This window comes from Chelon labrosus (genome assembly GCF_963514085.1).
Source record: "Chelon labrosus genome assembly, chromosome: 12".
In the NCBI taxonomy this organism is placed as follows: Eukaryota; Metazoa; Chordata; class Actinopteri; order Mugiliformes; family Mugilidae; genus Chelon; species Chelon labrosus.
This window is the reverse complement of record NC_140345.1, coordinates 21,959,887-21,972,617: the sequence shown is the minus strand read 5'-3', so window position 1 is coordinate 21,972,617 and position 12,731 is coordinate 21,959,887. Positions and strand designations below refer to the sequence as shown.

Here is a 12,731-nt window from a genome sequence, read left to right as displayed (position 1 = left end):
AAAAGGTCACATTTCACTAAGTTTGTGTATAATATATGTTTTAGTACAGGGACAGTATAAACAAAAATAGGCCATATTTTATTGTAAACATTTGTCTGCTAAAGTGTTTTATTTGTGGGCAATCGGTCTTATGTACACATACAGAATATATTACTTATACAAAATGTATTTTTTCCGTTTTGGTTTAACTGGCAGAAAAAGATACTTCTTTGGCAGCTTCGGATGACAGTCTTGGAACCGTGGCTTCGATCCTTTCCTCAAAGTCACACTTCGACAACAAGCTTCTGCTATCAGCTGACTAAGTGATACAACCTCAGATGTGTTCAGCACATTAGATTTTGAAAGGAAAAGCAGACACCGTGACCTCAAACGCTTCAGAGCCGAGCTCCTCCTTTGATACCACACCTCTTCTCAAACACGGGGAGAGGTGGGGGGGGTGTTGGTATCAAATTTGCTTTGCAAGTTTAAGAACATCACTTAATTCCACTTTCTCAGGTTCCCCCTGCGTTTAATGAATCATTTGCACCTGTGTGTTTCTATATCAGGACAGTTGTAAGGTGAGACAAAGAAAACTGAACACCATACTGTTACATATTACCAACACACACCAGTATTGTTCTTCTGTTATATAACCTAACAACCTAATCATTGGCGGTCACACACAGTACAGCCCGCCTTAAGCCTTGGCCGGTGCAGTGTCTATTGTGTTACTGTTTGTGTCCTATAGATGGCCCCCTACTGATACATTACACCTGATCTTATACAGTAGCCCCTTAACTCCTAACAAGTCCCAAGAGGCTGCTGAAAAAAACAACAACAAAAAAAACAAACATGGACTCTTCACATGCATTTTGTATGACACATGTCAATTGAGCGTCTCCTTGGAAACTAAACACTGGGCTGACTTCATAATATGGCGATTAGAATTGGTTTCGCCCCACATATCCCCTGCAACATTCATTAGCACTTGTGAATTATTGAGCAGCACTATCCTTTTACCACATACAGCTCAGCATTTGAGATAAACATGGTTCCTTTACCCACAACCAGACCTTTAGAGCCCAAATGCAATGGCCGTGCACCACCTGAAGCCTGTCCGTGTGTGCGTGCGGTTGTGTGTGTGTATGTGTGTGAGTCTCTGTGCCATCTGAACATTAGACAGAGTGCCACTGGCATGCCTCTTGTTGTACCCATCGAGGGATTAAAGGGCTAATTGTGTCGCAGTCTTTGTGTGTTTACCAAGCAGAGATTAGTATGTAGCCTTGTTTAACACATCCCACCAAATCTCATTTACTGACAGAGGGCTTGATAACAGACTGATGAAGAGTATGATACAAGAGGTAAAGCCACTGTCTCAGAGGATCAGGAAATAAGACTACAAACAACCATGTCTTATTCTCACCTAATCTCCCTTTACACTCAAACATTTGCCGCGCTCAATCCTTGACCACTACACGGACTAAGGGCCCTGCTCTATTGACAGACAAGGTCACTGAGAAGAGCTGTTAAGACAACAAATGATTACTTCTCCCTTTGTCTGTATCAGACCAATTCTACCAATGATCACCCAGCACTTGGAGGCTTGAAAAAACTGTTATTTTCAAGTTGTACATGTTTGACTAAGCTCTTTATTCGAGATCCTGATTCTAAGCTGCACACTGAGACAGATATCAAGGAGCTGGATGGATTAAAGACCTTGCTAATAAAGAGACATTTATGCAGTAGGCCTATAGTTAAATACAGCAACTGAGTTATCAAGTAAAGCATAGCAAAGAAAACCGGACAAGCATGGAGCGAGAGTAAATTCAAGCCGTAGCAGGCAGCTGGTGCACAGTGCCCATTCCAGGACGTTTGATTATTATGTCAAACACGGTCAAATGTGGGTGACTCTGCTGACGAGTAATCATACGCTGCTCATTGTCCCGTCCCATGCTAGCGTATCGGAGCTCTCTTACCTCTGGGCCACACCAAAGCTGCTACACGCGGCCAGTAACATGAGCCTCCCTCTTGGACATATGACAGACTCGCCGTATCATCTGCAAGGCTGAACTACAAGCTCTCTACAAACGTCCAGATTATACCACTGTCGCAAACTATATCAGCTTCATTTTCACTTATTTTTTTATTTTTGTTTATTATGTTAGTATTGTGATGTTAGCTGGCACTGAGCATCAGGTAATTTCCTGCACTGCGTGTGTGGATCTCCTGGCAGCAAAGGACTTCTGCATAAAGCTAACAAAGTTTAGAAAGTTGTGGTGGCTAACTTAGCAAATGATAGACGGTTCATGCACACACAGCACAGAGTCAACGTTACTCTTTATTTGACAAATTATAAATCCAATTTTCCCCCTTTGCTGGTGTGGTTTGGTTACTACAATTTATGCCCAACATAGCTTTAGCATGCTAGCTGCTTTGGTGCACCTGGTTGCTAGCTTGCTTTTGTTTGGTTCTGAGAATACAATTTTTTAGTGCATTTCTTAGAGTTATTGTATGTTTTCTAAAACAGCTTTCTACTTTCTTTAGTGCTGGACACGTGGTTAATGAGAGCACTGGAACTGAATAATAACAAGTAGCATAGCTTCTTAAGCTGTAAAACCAACACAGTGGAGCTAAAACATGCTAAATGCTATGTTACGGAGCACTGTAAATTTTTGTTTTTATCCGGAGGTACTTCTTTTAACAAAGTAAAATAAAAATGTTACGTTTTCTGGGTAAATTGAAACTTTAGTCGCTCTTTTTACTTTACTATAGAGACAATCACAGGTGAAGTCTAGTAACGATGGCTCAGTTTTACGCTGCTTTCAAATGGGGAGTGAAGAGAGACTAAGAGACCATATGAACTTGTTGCGACATGTTTGCTGACCTTTCCAGAATTGGTGCCAATGGATGATAAAATCCTGTAATTTAGACATGTTACCCTAACCTGCCTAGCACAGGTGTAATTAATATCACTAATAATGATTGTAGTCCACTTGAGTGTGTGCGTTGGAGTCCCCTTGGTGTTTATTAAGCTGTCACGTGCACTATATTGTTTACTCAGGAACACAATGAAAGAGAACTATCATCAGTGTTATTATTATTACATTTGACTGTAACCATATTTTTAGCTCAGTTAGACTTTGTTGGTCATGTGGTTACATTAAGTATGATGAAGCTGCTCTGAGGCTGCTCCATATTACTCATTGACCTCGTTATAATTAAGGCATTATAACTGTCAATGAAGTGCAGTGACTAGATCATTATACTTCATTGTAGAATTAACTCCAGTGCTAAACTTTTGTCCCCCATTAAACCTACATTCAGTACTTTTAATTTTACGTTTTTAATTTCTTCCTCTTCCGTGCCTTTATTGCTTTTTTGTTCGCTTTGGCAACTCTATTGTTCAGCATTTTGGTCAACATTTGTTGTTTTTAGATATGTTTTAGAAGTAAATTCACACTGACGCTGCATAAACCATGTTGACAGGTGCATATGATACAATATGTCTGATATTACAGTCCAGTATTTATCCTTTCTTTTATTGACTGTAATTCTTTCTCTGAGAGTAAGCAATTATTCTACCTGGAGCATGAAAATCTTTTCTCAGATTCTTTCTAGGTTCTATTTTATACAGTGAATGCATAGAACCTAAGTTACATCTGTAACTCTCATTTCTCCACCATAGACTCCACCATACTCCTGGCTGCTGTACCCTACACCGACTCTGACGCTGCGGTTGCATCCCTCTTCAGGTCTGACACACAGAAATTGTAAATTCATGACTACCAGTTCACCAGCACGGGGTAAGTTGCCACAGATGCCAGATATAAAATGCTAGAGTACTGCGAAATTCTGAGAGATTCACCTGCTGCTGTTTGTCTTAATCTGCACTCTGTGAGCTCATTTGGCAAGGACTAAAATGTAACAGACTTTAATCTGTATTTAAAAGTGCCACACTACTGCTTTGATCAAAAAGGCCTCCGTTCTTTTGAAAATATGACCGTATTTAAGTGATCCTTGTAATTATATTTATTTTGTGCCACTTCTTCATTGCAAAAAACAAACAGCTGTGATCATAGACATATTTAGACAGTAAGTATCAGGTCCTAGGATAAAACAAACACATGACAATATCCGCTCTATATGAAAGTATATTCCATTTTGGCACATCATTTCTTCATGTGCTTGAACAAACCCACTGAGAAATTGTGTAACATACTCTAATATCAACTAGGGTCAAACATATTGTGCGTCCAGCTGCTTGGGTCACAACTATGTGTCTGCGCCTGCTGGGAGGAGATCAAAAGGGGTCTGTACTATTACTTACGCGTCTGGCTCTGGCTCCTTGTCATTTTGGGACTTTTGCTGGGGCTGAAGAACGTTATTTACCAGCTCAGTGATCCCACTAAAGGGAAACCACCTGTTCAAATAAGCAAAGTGTGACTGGAACAACGCAATGAGTCATCATGGGAGAACACAATCTGATCTGAAGAGGGTTTTTAGGAAGCAAGTCGGCTTTTCTGAGGAGTGAACAATAGCAGGGACATTCACTAGAACCAGAGCAGAAAGAGGAGAAGGCCGGGACATAGGCAGAGCGGCGGCTTGTGGACACACTGACAACCAGACACAGTGTCAGAAATAAAGACAGAAAGATAGAAAAAGAAAGACCATACAGATTTAAAATAGAGGGGAGGACAGAAAAAAAAAAAGAAAAGCAGGACAGCTTTACAGCCAATGAGAAAAATGAGAGCCGCATTAAATGCTCAGCTGAGGGTAACAGAGGTGTCACTTATTCCAGCTTTGTGGTGCAGAAGAGGTAAGGTTGTCAGACCGGTTAGCCACTACAGTACAGTACAGCAGAGCAGGACAGGAGCATCTAGTCCACACTTGTAGTTGAACTATGAGGCTGCACAAGCCAGTCAGAGTGCAGATGATACACTGGATGGAGATGGGCAGCCAGTTAGAGACTAGGAACAAGGGAAAGGGTTTAGGGGCCTGACTTTAAAAAAAGAAAGGGAAGCTGTTGTCATTAATGTCATGGAAGTCAGCTGTTATTCCACAAAATTCAACTATGTTAATGAATCCAGAGACTTTTTTAAAAATAAAAAATAAAAAAACGAAATAAGTGTCACAGTGTTTCCTTGACATTAATAACATTTCTTTAATTTAACTCCCAGACAAAGAGGAGAAGCCACATGAAGCACACAGCAACGACTGACAGGAAGAAGTGTCAAAGCCTAGAGCACTCTGGGTAATGCAGTTTACTTACTGTGCCGGCTGAGGCTTTGGTTCTTCTTTGATCCTAAAACATAAAAAAAATAAAAAGGTGTGCACAGCTCAGTGCATACAGAACACAAAGAGATGAGGAAAACAATCTAAAACACACAGAACACCAAAGATGTTGCACGACACAAATAGTAAACTATAATGTGAACGGTATGCAGAGTAACATAGATGAGGATGAGATGAAAACGGCATGCAGTGATGGTACACATAATGGAGTGAGTAAAACAAACAGTCAGAGTAACTTTAAATATAACAATGCGGGTAAGTGATTAAAAATTAACTCAAAATGACGGCTTCATGTGAGTAACACCCTCCCTCTTTCATGCTAAAAGTTTAAACAGTGGATCGTAAATGCAGGTCCATCTCCTTAATGCGAGTATATATACAGCCATGACTAACAGAAATCCATAATTAATAGAGGCCCACGCCACCAGCCCACCAGTTCCCGGAAGCACAGAAAAGCATCAGGTTCTGAGTAATCGCCACGCAGCACAGTCTCGCTGAGTGAGATGTCAGCGCTGCCTGGAATTGCACACTTTTGCGAAGCTGGAAGTAGTAACTCATTCTGTGTAAACTTTGGCTACGCCAAGTCAGCGACAGATGCTCAAATGTAATGACTGATAGCGAGTGAAGTAACACAACATTTAGAGTAAGTGCACCCAAATTACAGACAAATAAAACATCTCTCATTTACATCCATTGTAGGCATTTAGATAGTCTGGATTTTCCATCACTACAATACAAAGTTAACTTTCTTTTGTAGTGCTGTGTATGTAGCTGAGTAAATATTTTATTTAAAAAGAAATTGTTTTACATTATATTATTTTGGTGAATCTTCTCAAAACCTGTTTATAACCTCTGTTGCAAAAGTCAATTTTTTTAATGTACTTTCAACATTGGATGTGAGTAATATTTGTATATAAGTTAATTAGTTCCACATTACGTGTTGTAGCGGGGGACGGTTATTAGCGAGACACACATGCGTGACGCAGTTGCGCATTCCCGGCAAAAGCTACAAGGCCATTGAGCTGGAGAGAGAGAGAAACCATTCCATCGTCCGTGTGTGTGACTCATGTGTATGCTCCCCTTTGTCGATTCGCAGAAATAAATGTGCAGATCCTGATTACGGCCTGAGTCCCTGACTTCATCTGTACTAGCAACCGACATAAGTCTGCTACATGTACACACATATACTGCTATTCAAATGTGTTTTCAAATTGGAAAAAATAACTGATGATTTCATACTGATGAAAGCATGCATGACATCAATTTGGGCTTTGAGGGGTAGAAATTTATAAAAGAAAAACAAACTTCAAATTTTAGCCTCTGCTTAATCTTCTTAAACAATTATTTTTAAATTTGTTCAAAGCCCTCACCCGTATGTCGAAGTTATCATGGACAATGCACAGGTCTTGTTAGATTGTGTTCAGCTGAAAAGACTACAGCCTATTCCAGCTGTCACTGGGTGAGGGGCGGGGTACACCCTGGACGGGTCTCCAGTCTATCGCAGGGCTAACACAGAGAGACAGACAACCATTCACGCGAGCATGTCCGAGGAAGCCTGATAACCCGGAGAGAACCCACGCTGGCACAAGGACAACATGCAAACTGCACACAGAAAGATGGATTTGAACCCAGAACCTTCTTGCTGTGAGGTTTGCAGTCTAATTTTGGGGTTTATTTGGCTGTTACTTTCACAAGTACCACAGGCATAAACATTGCCGCCAGGACCAGGAACGCCCACCCTCATAGCAGTGACACTCCCAGGTGGCAGCAGCTGTCCCCAGCAGGACAATGCAGCCTGCCACAACCCAAAAACATCCTAGGAAGGATTCAAAAACATGAAAAATAACCCAAGATGCGATTCCAATCTGACCGAAGCTCTGCGGGACGGGCTGGGATAACTCGGACTCACAGAGGCCTACCAAGATCCTGGGGACAGACGTGACAGGACAGCCCCATTTTGTAGTATTTGCATCTCTTTCACAGGTTGAACACACACAAGCAGAAACAAAAGCATGTTCAGTGACTTTTTCTCACAACATACAATCTTCCCCTCTAATCGCTACATAGTTCAGGAGCCACTATGTTTCCAGAGGAATAAAGCTGACATATGGGACACAAACATGTACATTCCTTTAGAAGCTGAAATCTTAATTATGTGTGCACAGGATAACAGCAGTCCACAACACAAACACACACACACACACCAGTCGCCACATAATTTCTGTCTTGCAGCTGAATACAATCTAACACTGAATCTGCCGGTTCAGTCGCTCTCCCCCCCGTTCAGGAGCATCACATTAAGCAAAACAAGGCAAAAGTCGCAGCTGAGAGTCACAAGCCAGAACTTCGCACACCTGAAGTACTTGTCAGCTTTATATAGCTGTGTGAAACCGGATGTGTTACTTGTTATTTTGTCTGATTCTGGCTGAGAAACAGGAAAACGAACTGATTTCATAATGCACGAGTGGCGTGTGTGGTTTTTACACGTATCATCTTATAACAGCAGCATTCCAGTTCTGCTTTAGTGCTCTAGTTAATGATTACATTCAAGTCTGGTCATTTTTCAATAATTTTTATGATGCAAATGATGCAAAGTGTCATTTTAATATGACCCAGGCCCCAAGGTCTGACGTGCTCATATTACCATTTCTGTCGCAAGCCAAAACCAAACAAATTACTAGGACATAAATGTGTAGGCTGAAGCATGTGTTGCTGCGAGAACTGAAAGTCCACTGAAACAATTTCCTTAACATTTAAAAGAAAACCTATACTCTAAACACATATAGCATCTAAGGAGTGCAAATTACCAAGAATGAATTCACAGAACTTAGCAGAAAATGTATAACATGTCTACTAAAACCAATATCCCATTGTATTCAATGCTGAGGCTAAAGCACACACAGCGCAACAGAACACAGCAACAAAGCCTCTCACTTTAGCAAGAGGTAGAGCACAGCAGAGCAAGAAATCTGTCTGATCTGTGTCAGACGGGTGCGAGAACACACAAGAGAAGATATAGTCCTGTGTACCCATCAGTCTCGCTGCTCTGTTTTCCGATGAGCCAGTCCATATTTATCCTCTCGCTGTGTTCTCCCGATGACCTGCAGCGCCGTTCTTTATTGATCCCATCAGCCCCGTCTCTGTGGTCGCATTACAAGCCTCATATTTATCTGATCGAGCCTGCTGCCTGCCTGCCTGCCTGCCTGCCCAACCGCCCGTCTGCCTGCCTGCCTGGACAGCTGCCGGGCAAAGTGTGTGTGAGTATCCCTCTATGCATTCGTGTGTTTGTGCGCCCCCGATATCCACATAGCCTTGTGTGTGTACTGTACTCATACGTGTGAGCCAGCGCACCGTGTATTACTTGACACGGGGCAGTGAAATGAGCGAGTGTAAAATGTCACGGGTGACGTATTTAGTATCCTGGCGGCTGAGGAGGCCTGTGGGGCAGGTACAGTGTCTGTTTTCCATCTCTTTAACCTGTACTCTGCCTCGCACACACACAAAAGAAAGACAAACACACTGGTGCAGAGTTAAGGAAACATTTGTGCGGAGCATTCTCTCCATTTTGCGTCAGAGTGGCACTTTTTAAGTTTTCATTAGTCACATGCTGCTGCTTATTTTTGGTGTTGTATTTTTTTTTGGTTTCCATCCTCTCTGCACCCGCGGTTTTGAATAGAGGTCTGACAATGACTGATGCTACAGTGCTCTCTAGTGGACAGATGTGCGGCATAAGCTTCTGAGAGCCTGGATTCCCAGACTTTTAGTAGAGGATGCACATTCATTTATTTTTATGACATTTTGGCTTAACTTCTGTTCAGACAGTGTCTCGTGAAAGGGGTGCTCTACAGAAAACAAGTTATGCTCAGTAGGCTTTTGTTGCTTTAGCCACCCAGAACTGTGCTGGACTCTAGTAAACCAGCTGGCAGGATGCTCAGCGGAGCAAAAGGCCAAGTCAAATGGGGTGAGGAGGTAGAGTAAGTTACATAAGTGAGAGCTGAAATTTAAATTTAATATTGTGGACAAAGTTACCCATGTGTTATCGTGGGGGTCTGGTAAACTGATGTACAACTGCTCCTCTGTGAAAAACATGGATTCGTTTTCTGTAGCCGCTTGTCCGTCCTCTGGAGAGCCACAGGGAGACTGGAGCCTATCGCAGCTATCATTGGGTACAGGATACACCATGGACAGGTCGCCGGCCTATCGCAGGGCTAGCACAGAGAGACAGACAACCATTCACACTCACACCTACGGCCAATTTAGAATCACCAACTAACCTAAGTACGACCTAGCATATCTTTGGACGCTGGAGTACCTGGAGAGAACCCATGCAGACACAGGGAGACCATGCAAAAAGGGCCCAGTCAGCCTGGATTCGAACCCAGACCCTTTTTGCTGTGAGGCATCAGTGCTAACCACCACACCACTGTGCTGCCATCTTTGAAAAACATTTAATCACTAATAATATTAACAATAACTGCATGAAAAAACAAACCATAGCCTCAAAAGAAGGAAATAGTCTGTAAACTAAGTGTATGCGTATATGTGTAAGAAGAAGTTTGAATGGTGGCGTTTTTCCTGGTCTGGATTACTGTCTGATTACTATAGGAGGTGGTGCACTCATCACAAGACTAAACAGAGAAACAGAAAAGATGGCTACCAATTGCAACACATGTGCTTCATAGTATCAAAGAAAGGGAAACCAAACTTAATATGGACTGACTTCTGTTAGCTTTGTAACAAACAGGTGTGCAACTCCTTTTTTTTTTTTTTTTGGAGGTTTCAGTTAACTCAGATGGGAGCGAGACACTCAGGGGAGCAGGGTTGATGCAGCTCCTCCTGCACAGACAGCAGGGCAATTACACAGAGGGCTGTCACCAAGACTCGAGCATTTTAGTAAGATCCCAGAGATTTAATTAAGCCGAGCCCTCTGAAGATATATCTACTGTGAGGAAAGAAAAGGAAGGCGAAGACTAATGTGCTTAACGGCGCAATCTTTCACCTACAAACTGCGACTCCTTTGCCTCGGCCGGGTTAAGATGAATACACTGATGTGACATATGTACAACGAGCCCTGAATCATCACATTCACCCACAGCCAGAACAAGGTTGGCAACCTCGTCACTCGCGCCACGACAGGTCCAGCAACAGCTAAAAGTGTTTCTAACAGCTTGTGATGGGCAGCAGAAACAGAAACCAGGACGCCACGAGCACGCACTCATTATATTTAGATGCATTTAGATGATGCTTTACAACCCTCAAACGTTCAGTTTATTCTCACTAGTCCAGCAGGAGGCAGCCGCTTTCAACAAGAAGGACCTGTGAAACCCACCAAACACTACTAGTCCAGCAGCAAATAGCAGGGTAAAGAGTGAGATATTTCCCATGTGGAGTTGGTGTAGAAGGAAAAAAGTTAAAGAAGATGCGTCTATAAATTATAATGGTGTTACACTTACACCGATCAGTCATAACATTATGACCACTGACAGGAGAAGTAAATAACATCAACTATCTTGTGGAAATTCAATGCTCTGCTGGGAAACTTTTGGACCTTGCATTCATGTAGATGTTACTTAGACATGTAGCACCCACCTAGACCAGACCAGGCACCCCCACCTCATAGCAATGACACTCTTTGATGGCAGCAGCCATCACCAGCAGGATGCAGCCCGAAAAAAAAGGCACACATGGTTTAGGGACAACTCAAAAAAACATGAAGAACAGCACAAGGTGTCAACCTGGCCTCCAAATTCACTAGATCCCAAACTGATCAAGTATCTATGGTGACAGAGGCCCCTCCCCTCAACCCATAGGACCCAAAGGCCCCCACTAACAACATTCTGTTGCCAGACACCACAGGACACCCTCATCAGAGAAGGAGGCACAAGGGAGACCTACACAATAATATGCCTGATCGGTGTACATTTATAAAAGTAGAGAAGAACAATAGTCCAAGCAAAATAGTAACACCTCAAGCACTCACCTTAATTGCAACAGACTGGAATGGACTGAATATTAGCACCTAATGTAAACGCATGTCAATAAAGTTACATTCCAACTGATGCCTTGGGGATCTTATCAGATCATTATGTTTAGCATCCAAGTAATTTGGAGATTTGGAATCTCGGATAAGGGATGAAGCAATATTGTCAAACTCAAACGATACCAACAGCGCACACAATTTCCATACATGCCACCCAAGTGGCAGGCCTGTCCATGCAGTCCAGTCTTTGACTAAACTGCCCCTCAGGTCTGTGTTATTTTCTTCTCATTATCAGACATTGTTAGAACATCTAAGAGCAGTAAAGATATGGTCAGGTGTTATGTGGCGGTGTTCTCCTCTGGGAAAACAATCCATCCACGAGCAGCAGAAAAACAAGCCTAGACATGCAGTAGATACAGTAAATATACCAGGAAATATAAATAGAGTCTTCTGTGGAGTCCTAATTAGGTTGTGATGAAGGTGCACATTCTGTATGATCTAGAGCTACATGCATCTGTGCTTGGATTGCAGTCTTCGCACTCTTTCTTTGCAGGACATCCAGCGCGTCCCAGCAGACACTCTTCACTAAAATGTTACAGATACCCCCTGAGATGATTTTAGAGTAGAATACTGACATCCTGCACTGCTCTACAGTTTTCAAACAGAGAGTGAGATGCAGCCTCCGCTTGGCATCCACACCAAAGAAGAAAATCTGTGATAGAGGATCTCACGGCTAAGCAGTGACCCTGCAGGCCCTGAGTCCACTACAGACTGAGTGATAATTGGATCATAAGGGAGTAATCTGGCTCAGTGGGTAAATACCAACTACATACATCATTAACACCATCGCGGCCAGTCAGTCCTGCCATGAGATGAGGTTAATGTCTGTCTGAAATCATTCAGAGGCAAGTGACCCATAGGGAAAACACTCACCGGAGGCGGTGCTGCTGCTGAATTCTGCTCTTGTCTTTGCAAATTTTATGTTAGCGCAGCATAGTATGATGTTACAGTACGATTATATACAAGGAATGATCTCTCATTGTCACGTGCAGTGGAGACACGATGAAAGGCAGATGTGGGTTATTTGATCTACTTACTTTGTCCAGTAAGTTTTATAGCTTTTATAACATAGGAAAAATAATCATTTAAATAAGGATATTTTAAAAGAGGGTTCTGTATTTATAGTTATATATAAATGCCTTAAATGGCCAGGCATCAGGCTATTCACGTGTGTTTGAGTGCACCAGAGACCAACAACAGTAGCATATACTCCTATAGGCATAGCCACATTTCAGTCAAAGATCAACATAGCTCACATGGTTACATTTTGCACGAAATGTCCAAAATACACTGATCAGGCATAATATTATGACCACTGGTGTGTAAATCAAGAATGAAACCCGAGCCCTTATGTAGCTTTGATTCAGTTTCCAGCTGGATTAAATTATTGTATGAAAGACCTAAATTATACGGGATGAGG

The 12,731-nt window shown here is 42.3% G+C and overlaps 1 protein-coding gene across 4 annotated transcripts in view; it reads right to left on the bottom strand.

Moving 5' to 3' along the window:
* rims2a (regulating synaptic membrane exocytosis 2a) overlaps window positions 1-12,731 on the bottom strand; it is a gene marked incomplete at its 5' end in the record, with an annotated part of 128,623 nt that overhangs the window by 101,427 nt on the left and 14,465 nt on the right. For 3 of the 4 annotated variants that reach the window (XM_084557974.1, XM_084557973.1, XM_084557976.1), the window contains 2 exons: window positions 4,307-4,399; window positions 5,249-5,281. The exons of the other annotated variant lie outside the window; for it this stretch is intronic. In XM_084557974.1, the coding sequence (XP_084414100.1) occupies window positions 4,307-4,399; window positions 5,249-5,281 (126 nt within the window). The remainder of the gene's footprint in view (window positions 1-4,306; window positions 4,400-5,248; window positions 5,282-12,731) is intronic. 4 annotated transcript variants of the gene reach the window in all.